The sequence below is a fragment of the Hemiscyllium ocellatum genome, chromosome 35, assembly GCF_020745735.1.
Source record: "Hemiscyllium ocellatum isolate sHemOce1 chromosome 35, sHemOce1.pat.X.cur, whole genome shotgun sequence".
NCBI lineage: Eukaryota > Metazoa > Chordata > Chondrichthyes > Orectolobiformes > Hemiscylliidae > Hemiscyllium > Hemiscyllium ocellatum.
In genome coordinates this window covers 18111406-18138186 of record NC_083435.1, presented here as the reverse complement: position 1 = coordinate 18138186, position 26781 = coordinate 18111406, and the positions used below count along the sequence as shown (strand labels likewise).

General features: G+C 43.0%; 1 protein-coding gene across 5 annotated transcripts in view; it reads right to left on the bottom strand.

The window, feature by feature from the left end:
- The window catches only part of LOC132832846 (ras/Rap GTPase-activating protein SynGAP-like), a 617922-nt gene that overhangs the window by 42498 nt on the left and 548643 nt on the right, over positions 1–26781 (bottom strand). For 2 of the 5 annotated variants that reach the window (XM_060851032.1, XM_060851029.1), the window contains one exon: positions 12353–12535. The exons of 1 other annotated variant lie outside the window; for it this stretch is intronic. In XM_060851032.1, the coding sequence (XP_060707015.1) occupies positions 12365–12535 (171 nt within the window). In that variant the 3' untranslated portion in view covers positions 12353–12364. Of the gene's footprint in view, positions 1–12352; positions 12536–19878; positions 20196–26781 lie in introns of those variants that run through there. 2 more of the 5 variants (XM_060851027.1, XM_060851028.1) reach the window with 1 other exon arrangement.

Genomic DNA, 26781 nt, shown 5'->3' with positions numbered 1-26781 from the left:
GTGTGATAACTTATCAAATCCAATGTTAGGAAATCCAAATATATTATATTCACTGCTTCCCTATTATCTATCCCTGCTTGTTATCTGCTCAAAGAATTCACGTATTTTGGCAGGCATGATTTCCCCTTTATCGAGCCATGCTCAATCATAACATGTATCTTCAAAATGTTCTGCTATACATCCTTTATAATACTCTAACATTTTCCCAATAACAGATGTTAAGCAAACTAGCCTAGAGATGTGAATAAATGGCAGTCTTGCTGATGACATCCACATCCTATATCAGAATCAAGAAAAAAATGCACAGCAGACACAGAGGGCAATTTTAACTCCATGTCCTTATTAGGAGAAATTTGTCAGGCTAGAAGTGGAATTCTGTTCAATCCCATGCAATTCAGCCACAATCTCAGTAGTCATCAATGAGAAGAGGTAAGAAATATAGTGAAATGATGCCTTGCAGTGCTAGCACTCCACTTGAAAATGAGCGTTTGCCTTGAATTGCACATGTTTGATAAGCTCTAATCCAGGGAAATAGTAATCAAGGTTTTGATATGATAATGCCATTTATCATGTGACTCCTTTACCTTTAATATTATGTCCAACACTAGCAAACATTAAATACCTCTGGTTAATATTCTTTATCAATCCTATTAACAACAATGCACTCAAGCTATATCACTGAAGTATTTATGAACAATTCCTGGTAAATGTATAACATAATTCTTCTGCATAACAAATTAATCAACAGTTTTGTTGATGATTCACTCTGTGTTCACAATACTTCTTATCTCTTCTCATGGATGGTTATTGAGGTGAGGTTAATGTTAACCTAAGTCACTGGACTAGAATCCCATGAAGTTGGATGGAATGCCAGTTCATCTACCTCAATATTAATCTCTATTGACATCAATGCAAAGTAAGATAGATTCACCAGAGTAATACTGTACTTAGATGATTAAACAATGAGAACTGGTTGCATCAGTAGGGTTGTTTGAGTACAGAAGATTGTAATAGACCTAATTGAAGTTTTTAAGAAAACCAATCATTTAGCTATAGATGACGCTGTGTGTGGAGTTTTCATATTCTTCCTGTGTCTGATTGGGTTTCCGCCAAGTGCTCTGGATTCCTCCCACAGTTCAACGATGTGCTGCCTAGATAGATTGGTTGTGCTAGATGGCTCCATAGTATCCAGAAATGTGCAGGTCAGGTTGATTGACCATTGGAAAGGTGAGGTTATGGGGAGAGGGTAGGGGTTGAGGAGTGTCCCAGGGTATGTCTGGGTAGGAGTCTCTTCGGTGGGGGGGAGCAGTCTTGATGGGCCAAATGGCCTCTTTCCACACTATAAGGATTCTATGATTCCAGTGAATTCTTGAGCTAGTTAGAGAGGAACTATTGTCTCTGGTAGGGGAGTTCAGAAAATAAACACCTTATAATCAGAATCAAGCCATTCAAGGATGACGTCAGGAAACAGTTCATCAATGAGGTGCGGTGAAAATCTGGAACTCCTTCCTCCAAATCTCTTGGGGGAATCAACTTTGAAATTGATATTGAGAGATTTTAGTTAGCTAAGGGCAATATGATTGATTATAGTGCAGAAAAAAATCTGAAAGGAGACCGAAGTGAGATGTAGTAAATGGTGGGATTTGGGTGGAAATGGATAGGAAGCCCTAATTCTAACAGCAGAGGGGTCAAAAACCAAAGCATAGCTTGAAAATAATCGGCAGAAGGATAACAGAGAAGTTGAGGAAAAGAGTGTCACAGCAGAATTCATTATTGCATTTCGAAATTAGTTGTTTATGCACTCAAGATTAGATTCTCTACAGAGTGGAAACAGGCCCTTCAGCCCAACCGGACCCATTTCCCTCTGACTAATGCACCTAACACTATGTGTCATAACATAGCCAATTCACCTGACCTACACATCTTTGGACTGTGGGAGGAAACCGGAGCAGATCCAGGGAGAATGTGCAAATTCCACGCAGACAGTTACCCGGGCTGGAATTGAACCTGGCACCATGGTGCTGTGAGGCAGAAGTGCTAGCCACTGAGCCACTGTGCCACCCCAAGTGCCATGAAATACAGGCTATGGACCAAGAGCGGGAATCTGAGATTACACTGAATTTTATTTGGCTGTCACAGATGCAACAGGCTGAATTGCCTCCATACGTTCTGTAATGTTGCTATATTTCAAAGCAGGTATAGAAAACAAACTTACAAAATTGCCATTTTGAGGGATTAAATGACTTTTCATCATAAATAAAATGATGCTGCATTATTAGTATGTGAGCTTCTGATTCACTCCTGATTCTTTATATGAAGGTATTAATGCTGCGTATAATGAAGCGGTTATCATTACAACCTGGGGATTGGTCATCTCAGTTAATTGGATGGCTGCTTTGCATACACAAAACAGTATGGGTACAAGTCCTGTCTCAGCCAAGGTCGTCATGAAGGGCCTACCTTCTCAAGCTGTCCTGAGGCATGGTGATACTCATGTTACAACTCACCATGAGTTGGCTCTGTCTAATATGACAACAGATTATGGTTGTTTTCACTTACCATTATTGACTAATTTGAGTAAGTCACATTCTGATTTGATTTCATACAATCCTGGAACTTAATGGTATATATGCTAGCACTTTGAGGGATCACATTCCTTGAGTTTTCAGAAGAACAGAACTCTTTCAACCCGCAAATCACTTGCATTAAAGCCACAAGCCTGGTTACCATATAAAATTGGGTTATGTGGACTATATTTCACTGCAAGACTAAATAGAATAATGTGCAGTCACAACAACCTGCTTGACAAGGAATGGTTCACAGTCATTGAATTGTACAGCAAGAAAGTTATTCAGATCACGCGCCTCTTTGAAAGTGATGACCAATCAGTCCCAATTCCTTACCCTTTACTCGTAGCCCTGTGAATTTATATTGTTTCAAGAATATAGTCAGTCATGCTTGAAAGGTACTCTTGAACCTGCTTTCACCAATCTTTGAAGTAATGCATTCCAGATCATAACAACTCTCTGCGGGAAAAACAAAATCTCCTCAGCTTCCTTCTGGTTATTTTGCTAATTACCTTAAATCTGTGTCCTCTGGTCGGTAATCTCCTGACAATATTTTACCGGTTTCTCCTAAGGTTCTGATAGGTCGGCCGGCAGCCTTACTGTGAACAGCTTTGGTCTTCTTACCTAAGGAAGGATATACTTGCCTTAGAGGGGGTGCAACAAAGGTTCACTAGATTGATTTCTGGGTCCTATGAAGGGTGGAACTATATTGTCTGGAGTTCAGAAGAATAAGCATGGATTGTAGTGAAATGTATAAAGTTCTTATAGGGCTTGACAGAGCAGATGTTGAGACTAGAGAGTCCAGAACTATGGATTGAAATCTGAAAATAAGCTGTTGGTTAATTAGGATTGAGATGAGGAGAAATTTATTCACTCAGAGGGTTGTGGATCTTTTCAGATTGGTTGGAGACTTCCAGGCATTATGTTCATAATCAATAGGCTTTGGACTCTAATGAAGTGAAGGGATATGGGGATCGGGCATGAAGGTGGAATATTCATAGAAGATCCAACTATTTTATTGAATGGTAGAACAGACTTAAGGGGCCAACCGGCCTACTGCTGATCCAATTTTCAGGTTCTTACAACAGTTTCAGTTACTACATTGCTTTTTGTAGGATCATGTTGAACACTAAATGGCTGCTGTTTTTCAAAAAAGGCACATTTCAAAGGTATTTATTTAACTATAATGCAATTTGGGACATCTCACCATTGTGACAGGTGTAATAGAAATGCAAGTTCTTTCTTATACATTCCCTTATACAACTGGCATCACTGGATGGGGAGAGGCGGAGAAAGGGGGTGTGAATGTCATGAATATCCTTGATGCTCCCTTCTTTCTAGTTAACACTTGCCAATAATCCACTTCAGATGAACATCATCTGAGATCATGTGCAACCTTAGGCTTATCCAGAACTTTGCAGCCTATATCCTGACATGAACCAAATTTGATTCATCACTCCTGTGTGCACTGATCTCCTGCCTTTTCCTAACTCTGTCACCTCCTCCAGTCCAACAACCTTCTATGATCTCTGAATGCCATCATGTTGTTTCTATTTGGTTCTAGAACTCCTCAAACCATTCTTTAAACCTTATCTGTTTGTCTAAATTTTCAGTCACCTCTATTGAAAACTCCTTCATTGCTTTGTTCCCAATATTCAGTTAATTCAGCTGCTACAAAAAGCCTTGGAACGTTTTACTACACCACCTAAACAATCACCATCTTCTTAGGCATCATCTTCTCAAGGGTAATTAGGAATGGACAACAAATACTGGCCTAGCCAGTGATGTCCACATCACATTGAAGAATAAAAACAATTAAAGGTTTGTTGTTCACCAGGATTTGAGCGTAATACTTTCCACCTTTTGGGTTTCAGGCAGACAGCACTGTAGAGACAGTGGACACCACTGATATCATAATCCTGTTTTTGAATTCACAAACATTGATGCTACGTTTTTCCAGCAGAGCAGTCTCTGTGCTCGGTCCTCTCCTGTACACTGGAAAGATCACCAGGTCAATTCTTGAGTTTTTTTTTGTGGCTTGATTCTACATTGGACATGATACTGATCTATTCTTCCATTGGGTTGCAACATCAAAAAAAAATCGATTCAACACTTTTTATATTATGATTGCAGGTAACAACATGACTAAGAACTGATTATCTGCTTTTGCAATAATTGAGAGAAAGGTATTGACCAGGACAATGGGAATAGTTTTCTTGTTAAACTTCAAGATATTGCCATGGAATCTTTTATATCCACCTGGGCAGACACATGGAGCCTGAGTTGAACATGTGCTCTGAAAGACAGTCCGGCATTCCTCATTGCTGTCTGTGTATACCATCATCTGAGGATATTTGTTTATGGCAAGAATCTGTGCATTGAGCTTTTTGGTGGGGAGCCTAGTGCTCTGCAGCTACCACAGGTTCTGGCTGACCACAAAGTTCTCCCATCCATGACCACCAAGCCCTGAGGTGGGACCTGAGTCCAGAGCTTTTAGCCCAGAGCAAGGGAAATAATCACTGACTTACAATACATTCTTATCCTCAATACTACACTCGTTCAGCCGAGGTTTTTGACATGCTCAAGCCTGGAGTGGGACTGAACTCAAGACTCTGTGACTTCAGAGGTAAGCATGCTATGTACTGAGCTGTAAGCATGCTATGTACTGAGCTGCAGATGTGCTCAGTGATAGCACTGTCATCTTGGAAACCTCAAGACCTCATCTCAGAAATTAGAGCAGAAATATAAGCAGTGCTGTATTGAAGGTTCAGTGTACTGTCAAAGGCACTGTCTTTTGCATGTGACATTACATAAAGGTCTCTGCCAGTAATGGTGAAATATAATGGTAGTTTATTACAGAGGAAGTTCTTCCATGTTACTGCGTGGTATAGTTAATATCCTCAGTTAATGTTACATGTAGATCATTTGATGGTTGATGTTTATGAGATTTTACTATGCACAAATTGGCTGCCACATTACCCAACATTACAATAGTGCCTGTATTTGAAAAGTAATTGGGCTGCATGGATGTTCATTACATACCAGCCTGCAAGGTACCACATTGGTCTTTCTCTGGGAAAAACAAAATATGCATGGTAATGCCTAAAAACTTATGGGGATCGAGCACAGAAATTAAAAGCTGCACTGCAGCTAAATTTTAAATAAATATTGGATTTGAGATTCACAAAGCTGTTGTGTAATTCTTTGTCAACCTAGTGTCTGATTTGGAGCAAAATGCATTGAAAAATAAAACTATGTTATTTGACTATGCATATTAGTGGTAAAATTAACTGAAGAAAATCTCCTCTACTTCCCTATTACTTTAATGGTTTTAGAGTTATGCTTTCATCATTCGGGCTAGTATTAACTCCAGAAGGTCCTTGTGTTTAACAGTGCATCTTAAATCTGTGAACAAAACTCAACCTTTTCCGTGCCACCAATGTTCATGAGTTTCACTTAGTTTAGAAATCCAACAACATAATTTCTTTGTTTTGCAAGTTTGGAAGGGCCATTGTTAATGCCATTGTCTATAGGCATATGTGTTCTCGCATGTGGTGGACACTGAGGAAGTAATGAAGACTCTAAGATTAAGGGGCAGAAAATTAAAATTAGAGGTAGCAATTTGGGGTGTTGTCACAAAGCGTTCTGGAAAGAAATCTGGAACTCGCTACCCCTCCCCTCCCACCCAAAGATGCAGAGTCAATTGAATGTACTACTAAGGGCTATGGAATCAAGTGAATAAACTGAAACAATACATTGATCATTTGACATTAAACTAAATGGTGGAAAAAACATTTGATTTTATAAAAAGAAATGGGCCAACATTTGTAGCCCATCCCTAATTGCCCTTGAGAATGTAGTGGTAAGCTGCCCTTCTTGAATTGCATGTGGTGTACACCTAAAATGCTGTTACAGAGGGAGTTCCAGGACTTCTAACTAGTGACTGTGAGGGAATGCTGTTTTTTTACACAATATCAAAGAAGGAATGTGATGAATTCCCAACCAGGATGGACAGTGGCTTAGAGGAATTCGGCGGTTGCGTTCCCATGTATCTACTGCTCTTATCCTTCTAGATGGTGGTGGTCACAGGTTTGGAAGGTGCTATCTAAGGAGGTTTAAAGATTATATTAAAGTCCATTTTGTGGATGGTACACACTGCTCATCAGTTGTGGAGAGGGTAAATGTTTGTGGATATAGTGTCAATCAAATGGGTTACTGTGTCTTGCAAGGTGTCAAGCTTCTTGCATGTTGTTGGAGATGCACCCATCCAGAAAGTTGGGAACATTTCATCACACTCCCATCTTGTGCTTTGTAGATGGTTGGCAGGCTTTGGGAGTTAGGAGGTGAGTTACTCATTGCCTAGGACCTGCTCAAGTCAAAACATCCATGTGGTTCACCCAATCGGTATCTGGTGACCACCATATTGATAAGTGACAGAACCATGATGGTAATGCTATTGGATGCCAAGAGACAATGGTTAGACTCTTTCTTGTTGGTGATAATCATTGCCTGGAACTTACATGGTGAAAATATTCTGATCAATTTGTCAGTCCAAGCCTGGGTATTGTCCAAGTCTCGCTGTATTTGGACACGTACCATTTCACTGATGAGAGACAAATGACAGTGATCCTTGTGCAAACATCTGTGAAAATGCCCATTTTTGACCTTAGGATTAGGAAGGTCATTGATAACTGTAGATAGTTGGGCCTAGAACACTAGAACCTGGAGAATTCCTGTAGACGTATCCTGGAGCTGAAATGACTGATGTCCAACAACTACACCATCTTTCTTTGTGCCAGGTGTGACACTAGCCAACGGTTTTTCCTGATTCCCACCAACTTCAGTTTTACTTGACTTCTTGATACCACACTTAGTCAAATGTAGCCTTAATGTAGTGAGTCACTCTCACCTCATCCTTAGAATTTGGCTATTTTCTCCATGTTTGAACTGAGGTTATAATGGGGTCAGGAGCTGAGTGACCTTGGCGGAATCCAAACCGACCATCTGTGAGCAGGTTATTATTAAGCAAGCGTTGCTTTATAGCACTGTTGATATCAGGAGAAAACTGGTAATTGGCCATGTTGGATTTGTCCTATTTATTATGTACAGGATCTCCCTGGGGCAAATTTCCACATCAGGTGGCTGCCAGTATTACAGTTGTCCTGGAACAGGTTTTCCAGGGGTGCAGCAAATTTAGGAGTAGACTCCTTAATATTTACCTGGGTTACTATCGGGGCCATTAGCCTTTGCAGTATCCAGGCCTTCAGCTGTTTGTTGATGTCACAAATTTGATTAATCAAATTGGCTGAATACTGACATCTGTGAAGCTAGCCTCTCTGAAGCAAGCTGAAATGGCTCATCCACTCAGAACTTCTGGCTGAAGATAGCTGCAAATAATTTGGCAAAATATGTCAGGGTCCACCATCACTGAGGACAGGGATCTTTATGAAGGTTTCTCCTCTTCCATTGAGTTGTTTAATTTTCCACCACCACAGAACTACAGAGCTTACAGCTGATCCATTGATGGTTGAATTGTCCAAATCCTAATGGCCTACTTATTTCTATAATTATGTCCAATCAAAATTATTAGGGTGACATATTTGATAATTGTTAATAATTGGGAATGCAATTTTGTGGTTAGCCTACGCAAAGCCAATAATCTGTGAAAAAGCCAGCCCCACTCTATGGTGGAGGTCATTTTGTTTTCTATTGGATGAAACTTCTGCTGCGCCTTGATCTGCCTACACGAATTTGAGGTACTCCTTCAACGTGGTGGATGAGTGTGCCAAACGGGTATGCTCCTTGGTCCTGAATGGTATCAAGCTTCTTGACTGCTGTTGGAACTGCATACATCCAGGCAAGTGATGAGCATTCCATCAAAATCCTGATTCATGCCTTGTAGCTGGTGGACAAACCTTTGGGTTAACTTGGGTGCACTACTGGCTCAATTAAGTAGACATCAGAGGGTTGAGATTAGCCTTAGTGCCTAAGGAAGGGACCTGGTATTTAACAGTCCCCTCAACTACAGGTAGTGTACAACCAGGATCTGATTGGGATGCTACTGTGCACAATTACTTCGTTGCCACTTGATCATCAAAGGCCTGATCATGAGGAATGGGCACTTGGGTGAGGCTGAGGGAGGCATATCTCTCTCTGTAGCAAAGATTCAGTGCTACCAGGAAGACAGGAAAATAACATGGCAAACTGAAAAGAAGGCTGAAGAAAATTAAGCAGAGGGATGAACATCTCATTTTATAATATGGGAGAATTCAAAATACTGAGTGGCCAGGACTGATGTCAGCCAGTAACATGAGAAAAAAAACACCTTGTAAATTTTTTGACTGTACCACCAATCATCATTCGATTGAAGGGCAGAAGATAAAACCAGTTATGTTAATTAGGAGCTTAACACTTTAGATTACCTACAGTGTTGAAACAGGCCCTTCGGTCCAACCAGTCCACCACCCTCTGAAGAGTAACCCACCCAGACCCATTTTCCTCTGACTAATGCACCTAGCACTGTGGACAATTTAACATGGCTAATTCACCTGATCAGCACATCTTTGGACTGTGGGAGGAAACCGGAGCACGCAGAAGAAACCCACACAGACATGGGGAGAATGTGCAAACTCCATACAGACTCCCAAGGCTGGAATTGAACCTAAGACCCTGGTGTTGTGAAGAAGCAGTTCTAACCACTGAGCAACCATGCTGCCCTGTCACATTCTTTTCTCAGAATCAGAATGTTGACAATACATATTCCACTCAAGGGATATGAGTTTAAAAAAACACTTGACATTCACATGGGATTAAGAAGGTGCTGCTCTTCAGATGAAAAATTAAACTGGGGGTCTCACCTTATCCCTTCAGATTGATGCAAATACAACCTATAGACAAGCAGAGATGTTCATTCTCCTCTCCTGGCTAATATTTATACTTGGATCAATGAACAGGCTATCCTACACTGCTCTCTGTTGGAGCTTGCTATATACAAATTGCTTATTGCCTTTTCTACAACAGCTACTTCATTGGATAAAGCACTTTGTATTAAAAAAATGCATTTTGAATCGTGAAAAGTAACATCAGAAAATACAAATCTTTCTTTCCTCAAACTAATGATCAGTATCATCCCCATCACGATTTTCTGCACTGCTTGCTCCCTTGATGTTGACCATACCCCGATTCCTTGCACCACTTACGCCCAAACCTCAAATTTTCTACACCATTGACAAACTTTGAAGGATTCAGAAAAATGAAATTGTGGTTAGTATTGTCTGCTATAATTCTACATACTCTGAAGGCTCACCCAGGATCTTTGCTTTATTGTTCTGTAACTGGTACGTATTTGCTGGAATTTACTAGCTGGCCAGCTTTGATATTTAAAGTCTGGCAGACCAGTAGATTCGGGGCTTTGTATCTAAAAGACAAATGGATTTTGGGCCTTTGCGTAGAGGTGAAAAGAGTCAAGGCTTTGCAAGCTGACCAGCATGAGATAGTGCTTTGGGAGCAAGGCATCATCAGCAGTATGGACATCCAGTCCAAGAGACTAAATTGTGATGGTGGTGCGGGGCTAAGATCCTTTGGGTGTGAGAACCTATGAGCAATTAAGGCTTCTATTTTGATACCAGGTGTAACTGGCTTCAAATCTGAGACTCTCATCTCCAGGTGCTTTTGGTGGAGATTCTACTTGGGAAAACTTGTGCTTCAAATCTAAAACCAGCTTTTACAAATTGAACTTTTATTTGCAGATACCAGCATAAGTTGTCAGGAGTTGCAATTCTACACTGACACCAGTGGGAGTTTGACCTTTAGTTATCCAAATCTTTAGAGCTTTAATTTCCCTGAGACCAACAGAAATTGGGATCCCATTGTGACACTAGCAAAAACATGGGATTCTTTAGTTTGAAGCCAGCAGTGATTTGGTTCTAGTTTGAGGGACTACCAGGATTGCCCTTGTAGTTTAGAAATCAGATGGAATTCAAATTTCCTTGTTTGAGATTAGCATAAGTTGGGACCACATACAACCATGAGTTAGGAGCAGAAGCAGGTTATTTGGCACCTTGAATCTGTTCCAGCATTCAATAAGATCGTGGTTGATTTGTTTGTGTTTCAAATTCTGCATTTCCATTTACTTCTGATAACCTTTGATTCTACGGTTGAACGAGAATTCTAGTTTAATAGCAGAAGTTGAGATTATTGTGCTTGAGTACTAATGGACTCCTTAGTTTAAGACGAACAGACATTGGCTTGGGGAATCCAGATGGATTTGGGATTGCCACAGCGGAGATGAATGGACTCCTCTGTCTGAGACCAGTGAAACTTCAGCTTTTAGTTTATATTATCAGCAGGAGTTAGGTTTTCCAGTTTAAAATCAGGAATTGGACTGTCAGCATTTACTTTCAGGAACATCTCAAAATGTAAGATCTGTGAATCTACTGTTCACAGGGAGGAAACATGGTTAGGTTAACAAACCAAACAGAAGCTAGATTGTCAATGAAATTGTGTGAAAAATATATTTACTAGAACAAAGTTGTCAGCCAAGACTCCTCCATCAACTGTTCTAAAAGCTGATGTTAGCCATAGCTTAGTTAGTAGCACTCCTCTGATTTAGAAGGTTGCGGGTTCAAGTCCCAATCCAGCCTGACACTCCCAGTGCAATACTGAGTTTTGTTCTAGCAGGAGTGTTGCCTTTAATGTGACATTAAACCAAGATAATATATGCTCTTTCATGGCATATAAATGATCTCACAGCAATATGTTGAATCACAACAAGTTAGAGATCCAAATATCTTCATAATATTAGACAATAACTGCAAAACAGATTGGTTGGTCATTATCACATGACTAGTGGGAGCTTGCTGTACACAAACTGGTTGTTGTACTTTGTACATTACAGCAGGATGACATTGCAAAAGCTGAAAAGTGCTGTGAGATGTCAAGTGGTTATGAAAGGCACCGTATAAATGTTTTTTTAAGAAAAGCAAAATAAAGGAATTTAAAATTAATCTGTTATGCACAAGTATAATTGAATCCCACTGTGTAATCTTAATCCATCAAGCGAGGTCCGATTTGTTCCATTACGACAGAAATTTGAGGTACATGTGAATTTCACAAGGCAGATTACTTGTCAAAACCTTGACAGGCATGAAAATAATTGACACAAATGCCTTGGGTGGGGGAAGAAGAGCGTGATCGGGGGAGATGGCAATGACAGCACACACTCCCTTTCCGGTAAACCGGACCAAAACTTCAAAATTTGTAATGACTTCTTGCTATCTGATGTTCACTACAGTACATGTTAGCCAGGAAAGAAATTAACAGCCCTATCAATGAAGGTTTCAGACGAACCTAATCTCCAGGTAACCATGGAGATGTATGTGCACTGTACATTGTTATATTTATTTATATATTATATATAATATCTGAAATGTTTTCCTTTTTCTTTCTCATACAATAGGCCATTTAAACATGGCACAGGTAGAAAAGTGCAATGAAAAATATACCACTTTTAAGTGCATCAAGATCTGGGCATTATCCACAGCCAGGGGACTTGGGAGTGTTCGTGCGTGAATGATGAGAGGGTATAAAATAATTGTTAATAGTTATAATTGGTTTCCACTCCACTTTTGCCAGTTCTATTCTCACCACAGGCTTGCACTTTATGGGGAGAAGTAAGGGCAGGGAGAGGTGAAAGAGAGAGAGAGATGAAAGGAAAGCATGATGAGCAGGGAAGATGATTTGCATCTGACCTGGCTTCCATCCCACCCACCCACCCCACCGCCTCCTTTCCCCTTGCGTCAGTGGCCACTGGCGTTACGGAATTCGCCATTTTCGGTGATCTGCAGGCGGGGGGGAGGGTGCGATGATGTCACGCCGTTCAGCTGGGTTTCACTGCACCGATCTTTCATGTGAGTCAGGGTACTCATCAGTCGGGAATTGGTGGCCCCCATCGTCGAGAGCTGCCTTTCCTAAACAAAACAAAACATATATAAAAAGGGAAGAAATCCACATTAAAGCCACAGCATCCATAACCAAGGAGGGCAAACCCCTCAGTATCCTGGAACAGCCAAGCCAAGCCATCAAAATAATTTGTGGGCTAAACTAATTTACAACTGTGGGCAGTGGGGCATGAAAGAATATGAATATATGCCAACATAGTGACAATCTTAATGAGGCTATATGAATTGTCCAATTGCATAAAGTAAAAAGATATTAACTGTCTAATTTGTGCAATGGAAGATTAGAGGTTGGTATCTTCAAATCAAAGGCAATATAACACAGAGACCATGGGCCCTAGGGGCTTCCTGTCAATCACATCACAAAACCATTGCTTAAAGGGCGGACTGAATCCCATTTGACAATGGCAGGGTTTTGCTGATGTGCAAGCTGCATTGAACGAACCAGAATTATGAAATAATGTTTTGAGGCCAAGTGACTGGCTATGCTGAGCTGGAGGTGGAAGTGAGCAGTGGGGAGAAGGTAAAGTCAAAATAAGAGAAAAATAAAGATACCTTCTTTGTTGCACGTAGGGATACAGCCTGAGTCAGCAGGTCTCTGTCACCATGACAATGGTTGACATTTTGCATTTCAAAAGGATATAAATGGGTGGTAATTCTTCAAATAGAAAAATAACGTGAAAAAAGATGGGCCTCATTGGATAGTTACACTTCAATAGCCTCCGAACAGAATGAGAAAATGGGCTTGTACTTGGATGATTCCAGGTGTGAGGACATTTCAAAGCATCGAGAATCAAATCTACCAGCAATCTACAACATCTCCGCACTCACATTCCAGTGCAGTATGCTCCTCTGTTGTGGCCTAGGCTTCGGGACCATTGTTATTAATTAATGCCTAAAATTGTCATGGTGCCAGTCAGGGCCCAATTTGATGCATGTTTAATTTTCCTGTATTTTATCCATTACAAAGCACTCTCCCCCCCCACCCCCCGCCTCCCCCAGCACAGCACACAATGCAACATCATGAGTGAGACAATTTGAAATGAACACAGGTGCAAACTGCATACTCCACTCCTTAAATCATCATGCAGTTTGCGCTTCACAACTGATTGGTGTAGCCTTAATCGTGAGACCGCTGTCTCCACTGTTCCTGATAAAAGCTCTAGATCTTGCACTTAATATTAAGACATTGGGTGTCTCTGCACTGTTATGGGTTGCCTTATGGAGGGACACAACAATCTAGAACATGGACAAAGCTCCATTTTTTTTCCATATCTTAGAACCTGGCATAAAAACTTATGCTCATCTGTGTTTCAAAATCTGGAAAAACCGTGTGCTCGTTATCAGTGGGTGGCTCTCACTACACTGAATGCCCCACTTACTATGCAGCATGACTCCCAATTAAGAGGGAAGAGCAAAATGGGTTGCTCTCCTCTGCCAAGATCACACTAAGAATGGATCTTAGAGGATGCTCCACTTTCACAATTACTCCGAACCCTCCCAGCCATGTTCTTAACCACTTAGACTTCGCTCAGCACCACCAACCTGTCCCCTCCACTTAGCCATCTCAGAAAGACAGTCAAAACTGTGCAAGCTAGAACTTGGCTTTACAGGTTTGTCTCTTTGCTATTGCATCCTGTGCCCTCGTGACAACAACTGTGTCCTGCCTGTGACTGAGTAAATTTAGATTATGACACCTCGTGAATGTCCCCTTTATCTCTGAGAATGAAAGGGCTAATGTTGGTTTTACACCTTGCCCAATGTCATATTGGGTGGTGAGGAGGATGGAAACAGATGTTCTGCTTGAAACTGTGTGACTGCTGTCCACCACACCAGATTGAAATTTAGCTCTGAAGTGCCTTCAATCCTTGGCAGGATACCCCTAGATTTGGAATCTCTTAGGCACCGTAGCTTGGACCACAAACAAATGAGAAGAAACAGCACAGAGAATGAAAGGTTTCAACTTATGACAGAATGGAGGTCATGCAAACATTACAGGTGAGTAACGCATGTTTAAACAAGAAAGCAAACATAAAACTCCTTTATGATTTCAAGTTCTTATAGTCCATTTTTCACCTCTTAGTCTCCCTGTAGCAGTTTGGCTCTTTGAATGTACAAAGCTGAGGACTAAAGTGCACTAAAAATTGAATTGAAGGATCTTGGGTCACACATCAACTTTAAGTCACGTTTCCACCTGTAGTCAGCTCAATGGTGATGCTTGGGAACTGGATGGCTAGTTGACTTCCCCTGCACTTCCTGGGTTAAGTCCCTGAGATGAATGTTCAAAGTACAAACCCTTCCACTCCTATAATGCTACTTGGTTTAAAGCTTTAACATGGTCTCAATGGTTTAAGTAGGAAATGGTGATGGATGGGATGACTCTTTATTGTGCTTACAGTGGTCTCAAACCCTGTCTGGAGATCTTATGAAGCAGTTCAACAGGATGATTCCACTGCTTGGACAGTCTAGACCACGATGAGGTGGGATTGGAGGGTCACAGGATAAGGGACCAATGACTTTATAATAGGATGAAGACAATATTTTTCCCCTCGGGGGTCATGAATCTTCGAATTTTCTATCCGATTATCTTGTTGATGGTTCATCATTTAATACATTTAAAACTGAGATAGTCAGATATTTGGTCTCTCAGGCCAATCATGGAATATAGAAAGCTGTTAGCAAAGTGGTGTTGAGGCTGAAAATTAGCGATGACTGGTCTGAATGGTGGAACAGGTTTCAGTAGGCTGTTCCTATCATTTTGTTCATATCGTGTGTTGGACTTTACTTAGGTTTTGATTGTCCAATAAGCAAAACATTAATGTTTTGTGATAAAATTAGCCTGTTCTCAGTCCTTTGTGTGTGCTGTGTTTATCATATATATATGTGTAGGTGTCTGTAACTACATATACTTGTGCAGGTATCTACACCTATGTAGACTTACAACTGTGAGAGTATATCTATAACAGTTTCTGTGTCTGGATAAGAGATCAATCCAATTGCAGAAAAAACATTCTTCAGCTCCAGTGACCATTTTAAGACTTCCAAACCCTGGGCTGTTTTGCTACCTTGATGATAGAGGAGTCCTGCTGCTGAGAAGCACTGGCAGAACCAGGCTACACAGTGCGTTTCAGCCTACCAAATAAGCACTTGTTTAGTTTTACTGCAGAAACCTGCAAGGTATATTCAACAGTACTGATGAGCCAAAACCAGTACAGGAATACCAGAGATGAGAAAATGGAAGCAATAGCAGCCTTTTAAACATATTTTGTAAGTGATGTCCAGTGATAAATATATTTCTAAATTAAAGGAGCACAATTAAAACGACCTCCAGACAGCACTTTTGACAATGATTCACATCATACATTCAATGACACCTGATACTATGACAGCAAAGCCCTTGCTTAAGGGATGTCCTCAGATTTTAATGCAAGGTAACTAAATATTGCAATTGATTTAACTGTGGGGGGGAAAAAGAGAGAAGAGAGACAATACTTGATGAATATATTCAACAGAAATGGCAGCAGCAGATCTTTTAAGATTTAACTGAACAGCAATGATTATGCTGTTTAGCCAAAGTGAAGGTAAAACTCAAAAATCTAGGTTTTGCCCTTTGATATTCTCAGCTGCCCTCAAACTGGCTGAAAAGCAGCCTGCATTCCATTGTTGCTCAGTGCTTGCATGATGCTGACATGTGATTGAACTGACACGGAGATGACGGTGGAGTGCTCTATTGTTTCACAGACATTAAAGACACAGTAGACTTCAACGTTGCAAATAACCAACAGCAATGGAAAGAAAAAAAACACGTAATCAAAAGTGGAATTGGCATTTAACTGAGACACAATACAGCTTTCTAGTATTTGCTAATGATGATCAACACTTTTAGCTTGATGGTTCAACACTGCCATGGGAGTTCATCGGTTCTCAGCCAGAGTGGCGGTCACAAATTACATGGTTTTAATTTGGAGTTACACTACCAGGCTCAAAGGTTAACCCACCCATGAAAACCATTAGACGTCATACACTTGGCTAAAACTGAGTTATAGACTCACCTGTCACCTATATACCACAGCATCCTCTCCTCCACAATGAACAAGATTGTCGTATGGGTGATCAACCAATAGAGACCATTAAAGAGGATAACCATAACCCATGACAACCTTACTTAACTAGGATTAAGCAAATGGACTTTGAATCCTTCCAAATATACAAATTCTGATTGGCATAGTGATGCACCAGAATTGTTCGCCATTGCCAAATCTGATGAATGTTTTCTGAACTGGAAAGGAATTGGAGCCATAACTCCTGTCAAGTACCTCCCAACACCACTCCTTTCATTTTAGGAGGAAATGTTGGAAGGGTGAGTGAGATGGGTAGCAGCAGTAGCAACTGGGTTTTTGAAAGACAAATAATTTTGGCTGGAGTGGATGGAAGGGAGGGCATGCAGACAGCTTTTATAAAACCTAACGGATAGAATATTGTCCCTCTCATCAGCTGCTGGTGTGCAACTGGACTGCTGGACTTCAATTCCATCTGAAACTATTTAGGAAGTTGGTGGTAAGAGAGGGAGAGATTGATCTTTGAGGAAGGTCAGAGTTGTGACACCACTCTTGGTAAACATTACAGATACTTTATCTCCACTTGTTACAGGAAACCAGGAGTAGAAGTAGGCCTTTCTGCTGCTCAGCCTACTTTACCATTCAACAAGATTATGGTTGATTTGATTGTAGTCTCAAGTTTATTATTCTGCCTGCTGGCCCATAACACTTGATTCCTTTGTAAGCTGGCTGAGAACAGATAAAACACATACAAGGTGAACATGGTATAACTCTCACCTTGGATGATGCCCAAGGAAATGCTACACCCGCAAATAGAATGGTAAATTACAAATTTGTCACAGGTCATACAAGAAAGGTTTCACAGAGCGCAACACAGTACAAACCATTAACTTTTTCTTAAAAGAGGCAAAAGGAAAGGAAAAAAAGTCAAGCCAGGCAACTACAACCAGTGACAACAGACTAAAAGCTGACATACATGCGATACAGACAGAAATCCAGCTTCAACACAACATCTTAGACACACTTTTTGTGATAACTTTCAACCTAACAGGAGGCAAAGAAGTGAACACTCGCTGGATTGGCATGAGTTGTGAACTGTTTATTTTGAGGTAAAATCATACCCACCGCACCCTGACCCTTTCAACCCAAACTTTTGAGACCTCTTGCCTTTCCAGAATCTCTATAGTTGAGAGCAAAGGCAGTGCAGGAAGATGGAAACACCTGTGACTCCATCAGTCAACATGGTGGGAAGGTTCTATTTGATAGATTGAAGTGGGCAAAATATATACCTTCTGGCTTTTATCCAACCACCTAATCTGACCTGATTATCTTAGATTCAAGTCAAACCCCCGTGGGACTTGCCACTTAGGTGGTCACCATGCAGTTGGCCAGACCAAATTGCAAGCTCTCTTTTTCTGCAACTACGCTCAATACTTTCCTCTCATTTAAGTTCAAACACCAAAAGCAAATTTCTAAACTGAACTTGGCCCATACTGGGGAATATTTCTGAATTAATCTGGTTTAGGTGATCGATTTCAACGCTGTTTGAGAAATGTTCCTCTCGCAATAAAGAACAGTAACAACTAAAATATATATTCTGCAAATAAAACTGTCTGGAAAAAGATTTTGTGTCAAATATTTCCAAGTTGGAAATTTAATTCTTGAAAGCCTACTCTAAGTTGAATTTGGAAATTTCTTCTATGTTCAGAAAGTCAGGCTTCAGCTGAAGTTTTCTTTTGTTCCTATGTGAAATGATGCAATGTGACATGTTTAGCTAGGAAGCTGTATCCTGTTGGGTGACAGTAACCCCAAGAGGCTGTTTTTTTGGATTCTAAGTAGTAAGGCCATTTGTTTGTAATCATTGTTTGGTCATCCAGAGAGATCTTGTTGCAGCTCCATATTCAGCCAGAAGTCCCCAAGTGAACTATTCTGTCGCTGGTGTGAATAACATGCTAAACCCAAGACCAGGACTAACCTAAGGAAACAATGAAACACTTTGTATATTAAGCTCAAACTTGACAACACGACAGGGGACGTTGGCGAGCTGCGAGGATGATATGCAATGTGGCAAGAGGTGGGTCACCTGGGGAAATAACTGATTGAAAGACAAATGGACATGCACACAGACATTCATACACACAGAGACAGACAAAAAAAAAAGCCACACCACCTCACAGCGACTTTGCAGACACGTGTGAAAAGATCTTCAATGCAGTCCATGTCTTAGCTCAAGATTCTCTGATGGAGCACCAGTCCAAGGGGCATCAGTGACCTTGCAGTAGTGCCTGTACCAAGTAAGATGGTGACCTCAGTACTTAAGAGCTCTTCAGATAAGGGTTCCCTGTGCTCCACTATCTCCCCACCCACAAAATCTGGCCTCTTGAATGATTCTCCAAAGAAGATTCGTTCAGTCCACCTTCAAATTCAGATGTTTCCAGCCCCTGTACTTTCTATTTTTTAAGAAATAACTTTTACATCCTGGTGGTTGGTGGAATATGGAGTGGGGGGAGGGGTGGGGGGTGGGGGAGGAAGAGTTAGAAGGCAAAACTGCAAGAGGTCCATGAGAATTTTTAAACGTGAAGATGTTGTGTAGATTTGATTTCTGACAGCTCTGAAATAGCTGGCCTGCTGGAGATGTGTAACAAGGTCCAATTTCTAGCCATTTCTGCACCCCCCCCCCCCACCCAAAACAAATAGCACCACCTATTTGAGATGGCCTCCGCTGCAATTCATATTCAGGGGTCCTTATTCTGCCTCTGATAGAGAGACAGCAAACTCTACGGAGCACCTCCAACAAACTGCGGAGTTGCTGAAACCTAGGTGACCGCTGCCAGAAATTGGACTATTCACACATCTCCACAACCTACAGACCTTTCGAAAGCCAGGGATACTGCAGCTTAAAAGATTTCTCCCTTTTGGTCTCGTACCTTATGGTCCGCTGCCCTCAAAATGTCGGAGGTATAGACGGTGCAAGATATTGTTCCAGCCAAGGTTCTCTAGTCGCCTGAGTCGGTCAACAGGCCCCCATGGTGCCACCATCTCCCCTGCCCCCTTCTGTACGTAAACGGAGCATTCTTTCCCTTGCCTGGCTACCAATGCACCACTCAATCAAAACCACCAGCCCCAGGTCACCCCACTTACCAGGTTGTGGGCAACCTTGAGTGTTGTGAGAAATTAATTTATATATAAATATATAGATATTTAAATTTTTTTTAAAAAATTAAGTGATCAGTGTAATACCCTGTTTGCCCTCCCTTTCCCACATACCCTCCCTCCTTTTCCCTCCCAAAACACCTGTTCAGCCAATTTGAGAATTCTTTTCCCTGCCCGGATTATCTACCAGAAGGGCTGTCACAGTCTAGACACCGCCCTCAGCAGGTCCCGCGCCAACGGGAACCCAAGGGAGGTCAACGTCAGACCAGCTGCTGCCCCCCTCCCCCTTCCAAGTTGTACTCGAAGCGGCGGGCCTGGCGGCGGATGAGGCGGGGGTCTCCATGGAACTTTGCCTCGATCCGGCTTGAAGCAAAGTCTTTGGCGCGGTGAAGGCGAGGTGGGTGGGCAGTGGGTGGGGCTGGGAAGCCATTTTGTCTTTTTTTGAATGAATGCTCCATTGACTTCCAGAGGGGGGATTTGAAAGGTGTTAGGCAGGCAGATTAGAGAGAAATATGGTTTTGGGTGAGGAGGGATAGAGAGGGGAGGAAAGAAGGTGCAAAAGAGCAAGAAAAGGACAAAACAGGAAAGGAAGGAAGAGAAATAAAGAAATTTACATATGTATTTGCAATATTAGTACTATTAATTGGCACAATTTCCATACCATGAAGTTATACTGTACAAAGAATACATGCACACACAAGTACATATTGGATACATATGTATAACTACACAGTAACTAAAGCAACAAATATTGGTCATCAGATGCCAAATTTTCAAATTGGCTGCTGATCAATTATCTCTCACAATCTTTACAAGTTACAATAACTGCACCCTCACACCCAGGAAACATGACATCCATTACAGAAAGCATTCCACAGCCACTGGATCTCATTGGCACTTCGTGCGAATAGAGGTGCTGTAAAGGTTTGAACTTCAACACTTGGGGTACCACCCCAACTCCGTTTACAACGGAGAATGTAAAAGCCGGTTGGAGGTGGTGGCTGGGGCCTGAAACAGCCAGTTCTGGTTAACAGCACAATTGTGGGAGCTGCTGCTCATAAGTTACTCCTACCAGTAGGTCTGCTGTCACGGTCTGCCATGTTTGTCTGTCTTGCACCGTCCACTGCAACTCGTCCGTGACGTCTGCCGTCTTGCGACAACCGGGGTTGACACTGTGTCCCGCTGCCCTCCACTAGCAATGTTCTGGAACCTTCCTTTTTGTGGTTGAGCCACCGACCCCTTTGATCACTGCAGCATTGGTACACATTGACACCACCCACCACAGCCCCTGCCATTTTCTCAAAGTAACCACAAAACTTATAACTTATACTCCTTCCCTTTCTGGAGACTGATGGCCTCGTGGTATTATTACCAGACTATCAACCCAGGTGTTATTCTGGGGACCTGGGTTTGGATCCTGCCACGGCAAATGGTGGAATTTGAATTCAATCTGGAAATTAAGACTGTAAAGTCCCCACAGTCCCAGGGGACCACAGGGCTAATCTCTCATTAAAACAGATCACCTGTTGCTCTTTAACCTGAAGTTCACCATGTCTCCAGCAGGAGGGAGGAGCAGTCGAGAAGGTAAGTCCTTCACAGTAACCTCAGCTGGTATGGAAAATTAACCCACATTGTTGGCATCACGATGCACTGCCAGCCAGCCATTCAACCAACTCAGCCCAACCTAACCTCCAGTGTGGAAACAGGCCATTCAGCCAAACAAATACACACCGACCCAATGAACAGTAACCCCAGCCAGACCTTATTACTCGACGTTTACTCCTGACCAATGCAGCTAACCTACACATCCCTGCAACATTTAAAAGGCATCTGGATGGGTGTATGAATAGGAAGGGGCTAGGAGGGATATGGGCCAAGTGCTGGCAGGTGGGACTGGATTAGGTTGGGGTATCTGGTTGGACCGAAGGGTCTGTTTCCACGCTGTACCATCTCTACGAACACTATGGGATATTTAGCACGGCCAATTCATCTCTGATCTGCACATCTTTGTGACTGTGGGAGGAAACGGAGCAAACCCAGGCAGACACGGGGAGAATGTGCAATCTCCACACAGACAGTCACCCAAGGCTGGCATCGAACCTGGGTCCTTGTGCTAACACACACATATATATAGCATTGAGCTGAATATTGATCTTGAAACTGTTGCTGATTGTGAGAAAGTAACCCACCTGGCTCCCTTCAGGCAAGAAAATGTGCCATCCTTATCAGGGTCTGGACAACACGTGAAGTCCAGACCCACCGCTTCATGGTTGATTCTTAGCTTTCCCCCTCGGGGGAGGGGGGGGGGGGCAATTAGCACACGAGGTCGCGAGTGAACAGTTTTGTGCAGAGGTGTACATCTTCTTCCCGGGCAATTCAAACTGCCAGGGGAAGGGGAAAACCGTTACCAGCCCCTCACTCCCAGACATGGAGCAGGGCGAAGCCACGTGATCCTTCCTCCACGCGGCTCGGCGGAAAACGCCCGCCCAACTCCCAACGACCTTTCCCAGGCTCGTCCAATCACGCCGCTGGGCAACGGGTGACGTTGGCAACGCCAGCGACTCCAATTGGTCCGAAGGCTGGAGTCCCCACCCGCAGCCCCCAAACCCAGAAAAGTGGGCTCGTGTGGGTGTGCGTGTGCGCGCGTGCGCAGTGTGGGAGACGACGTCCTCTGATCTGGTGGAGGGGGAGGGGTTGACGAGGTGGAATGACTGGAAGCGGGTTGGGTGTGCCGGCGGTGGTTTGTGATTTGACAGTGGCGCGCGGGCGGCGTCCTCCCGCGCTCTCGAGCACGTGGCGGTCGAGGCCCACGCGCAGGCGCGGGCAGGACGAGAGGCCGGGGCTGGCTTCCAGAAGGTTCCAGCGGGAAAGCGGCCAACCGCCCGCTCGCCCGTCTTTGGGCAGGAAGAGCGGGGCTCCGGCTCCGGCTCCAGATGCAAAACTAAAGGAGAGTTTCGGCCCACGTTCCCCATTCGAGTTCCTCCTCCACGGCGGCCCCACGTCCAGACACCAGCCGGCGGTAGAAGACCCCGTCCTCAGAGCCCCCCGCCCTACATCCGTTTAGGATTTAGTGGGTATTCACTTCACCGGGACGTGGTGGGGGGGGGGGGTGACACTGTCCGCGCCGGCATTTTATCGCCCAACTCCAGGTGCCCTTGAGAAGTTGTTGGTGGTGAGCTGACTGCTGAAATCGCCGCAGTTGGGTGGGCTGTAGGTTGCACCACATCGTGTCTGGGTGGACCTCCCAGGATTTTGACCCAAGAAGGGCCGAACATTTCCAAATCAGGACGGTGCAGGGGAATCTGCAGGCGGTGGTGATCCCATGCTGTCCTCCTCCTCCTCCTAGATGGAGGTGATTTTTACACTTGTCCAAGGAAACGTCGAGAACTTATGCCTTACACCCAATGAGGATGCTGCTGGAAGTGAATGTTAATGGATATGGTGCCAATCTGCTGGGCTGCTTTGTCCTGACTGATGTTGAGCTTCTTGTGTCGTTGACGCTGCACCTATCCAGTCGGGTGGTGAATACTCCATTGCATCCCTATCGACTTTGGAGAGTGAGGAGGCAAGTTACTCACTCAAGGATTCCTAGCCTCTAATGTGCTGTTATAGCCCATGGCATTTATTTGGCTAGTTCAGCTTGAGTTTATGGCCAGTGGTAACATGCAGCATGTGGGTTGTGGGGCCTTCAGCATTGGTAATGCTATTGAATGTCAAGGGATGAAGAATGGATTCCTTGTTGCTGTAAATGATCACTGACTGACTGGCGCAGTGCCATGAATGTTATTTGCTACTTGTCAGTGTAAATCTGGTTATTGGCTAGCCTGGATTTGTCCTGCTTTCTGTGAACAGCATACACCCAGACCATTTTTCACATTGTTATAAGTGGCAGTCTGGGTGAGGCGATGGTTTAGACACATGGTGGATGATTTGTGGGCAAGTTGGAAGAAGTGTCCAGTGTTTTTTCCCCTCATCGCTTTGGTGGGGTTGGATAATAAACTGTAAACAGTGCTCCTGCAATTTTCCAGTAGCGTCCCGTGGTTTATAATTGTGTTCTTGGCTGTGTTCTAGGAAGGAGGGAGAAATGTAAAATGGACAGAGCTGAAAATGTATTGCTGGAAAAGCGCAGCAGGTCAGGCAGCATCCAAGGAACAGGAAATTCGACGTTTCGAGTCCCTCCTCCCTACCTTTTATCGTAGCCTGCTGGACACACTTTCCTCATTCCTGATGAAGGGCTTATGCTCAATGTCGAATTTCCTGTTCCTTGGATGCTGCCTGACCTGCTGCGCTTTTCCAGCAACATGTTTTCAGCTCTGATACTCCAGCATCTGCAGACCTCACTTTCCCCATGTAAAATGGACAGTCCAATTATTGGGACTACATTACTGAGGCTGGAAGGTTACAGTTTTAAGGAGAGGCTAGGACCTGTTTCTGTTGAATGTGAGGCTGAGGGGTGACCTTAGCTTGCAGATGATACCAAAATTGGAGGTGTAGTGGACAGTGTATAGGGTTACCTCAGATTACAACAGGATCTAGACCAGATGGGCCAATGGGCTGAGAAGTGGCAGATGGAGTTTAATTCAGATAAATGTGAGGTGCTGCATTTTGGGAAAGCAGGATTTATACACTTAATGTTAAGGTCCTAGGGAGTGTTGCTGAACAAAGAGACCTTGGAGTGCAGGTTCATAGCTCCTTGAAAGTGGAGTTGCAGGTAGATAGGATAGTGAAGGCGGCGTTTGGTATGCTTTCCTTTACTGGTCAGAGTATTGAGTACAAGGGTTGGGAGGTCATGTCGTGGCTGTATGGGACATTAGTTAGGCCACTGTTGGAATATTGTGTGCAATTCTGGTCTCCTTCCTACTGGAAGGATGTTGTGAAACTTGAAAGGGTTTACAAGGATGTTGCCAGGGTTGGTGGATTTGAGCTATAGGGAGAGGCTGAACAGGTTGGGGCTATTTTCCTTGGAGCTTCGGAGGCTGAGGGATGACCTTATAGAGGTTTACAAAATTATGAGGGACATGGATAGGATAAATAGACAAAGTCTTTTCCCAGGGGTCGGGGAGTCCAGAACTAGAGGGCATAGGTTTAGGGTGAGAGGGGAAAGATATAAAAGAGACCTAAGGGGCAACTTTTTCACACAGAGGGTGGTACGTGTATGGAATGAGCTGCCAGAGGATGTGGCGGAGGCTGGTACAATTGCAACATTTAAGAGGCATTTGGATGGGTATATGAATAGGAAGGGTTTGGAGGGGTATGGGCCGGGTGGGACTAGACTGGGTTGGGATATCTGGTCAGCATGGACAGGTTCGACTGAAGGGTATGTTTCCAAGCTGTACATCTCTATGGCTCTATAAGAAGGTCAAAGATAAAGTGAATAACCAAGGTCTTTTCCCCAGGGCAGTGGAATCCAAAACGAGAGGACATAGTTTTAATATGAGAGGGGAGAGATTTAAAGCAGTGGGCCAACTTTTTCACATACAGGGTGGTATGTACATAAAAACAACTATCAGAGGAAGTGGTAGAGACAGGAACTATGATAACACTTTTTTAAAAAAAATTGGGCAGGTAGATCGGGTATGTTTATAGGGATATGGGCCAAATGCAAACAAATGGGACTAATTCAGTTTCGGAAACCTCTTCAGCATGGAAGAGTTGGGCTACAGGGTCTGTTTCTATGCTGTGTGCTTCTGACTCTAATTGTTTGACTTCCCCTATTTCATGCCCCTGGAGGGGGTAATTGTTGCAATCTCTCCCATTGTTTACCTCCAAGGAAGTGCCATCTCTATGCCCTACCTGGTTTTCAGCTGGCAACTTCCAAACCTCACCCGCTCCAACAGTGCACCCATAGTCTTCAATGATGCAAGAAGGCACCTCACCACCACCTTCTAGAGAACAATTAGGGATGGGCCACAAATGATGGCATAATCACTGATTGCCATGCCCAGTGAGTGATTTTTAACAAGAAAAAGACTGGTTTTGTATGGGCGGAACACTTCTGCGCATTTGTGCTATCCCCTGAGAATCATTTCCACCCGTACATAGTTCACACATACTGTATGTCACATAACTGATTGCACAAAGCAGTTAGTAGGAAGCACAGGTCCAAGCGCCAATCTTCCCATTTTGCAAGTTGAGTCTGTGCCTAATGTAGGACTGAGTTTCTCTAGCATGATTAAATTGGCTTCATTTTGGGGAAGGGTGGGTGATGGAGAGGATGAAAGTAGTGGAGGGTGTCAGACTATTGTTTTAAACAGTCATCTGATCACTGTCAGTTGAAGGTCTTCGTAGGTCCAATTTCAGACTGACTGTTTGGATGTGGAGGGGGAGACAATTGTAACTTAAACTGCCAACAATAAAACTAATGGGATTAGTTTACCTGCTAATTTTAGGTTCCATTAAGATCAATGGACAGTGCAAAATTGATCATGTGGGATTCCATATCTGGTGAGAATGGCTACAATTATTTCATCACTTCACTTTTAGCAAAAGTGTTTAAAAGATCATGGAAGGTATACAAAGATATTGTACCCCCTGTTCAAGCACCATGTCATAACCTAATTAGGCAAAGATGGGTACTGCAGATGTTAGAGATTAGAGTCAAGATTAGTGGTGCTGGAAAAGCACAGCAGGTCAAGCAACATCCAAGGTGCAGGAAAAGGGCTTTTGCCCAAAACGTCGATTTTTCTTTTCCCCTGTTCCTCGGATGCTGCCTGATCTGTTTTTCCAGCACCACTCTAATCTTGACTGTAACCTAATTGTGCACGTGGTCCAAGCTGATGGCGCAATACTATTGCGCACTGTTTTCTTGATGAGGCATTTAACTGAGGCTCCATCTGACCACTTGGGCAATGTAAAAGATCATCGCACCATTTTGACATTTCTGTTGGTTACCTTATCAAATTTATTCTTCAATTGTATATTACTAAAAACAAGTTATTTGGTTGTCTTTTTTTTTGTAGCATCTTGTCCTGTGTAAATTGGTAACCCTATTTCCTACCTTGCAACAGGAACTACGCATCAAAAGTACTTGATTTATAGGTAAGCTCT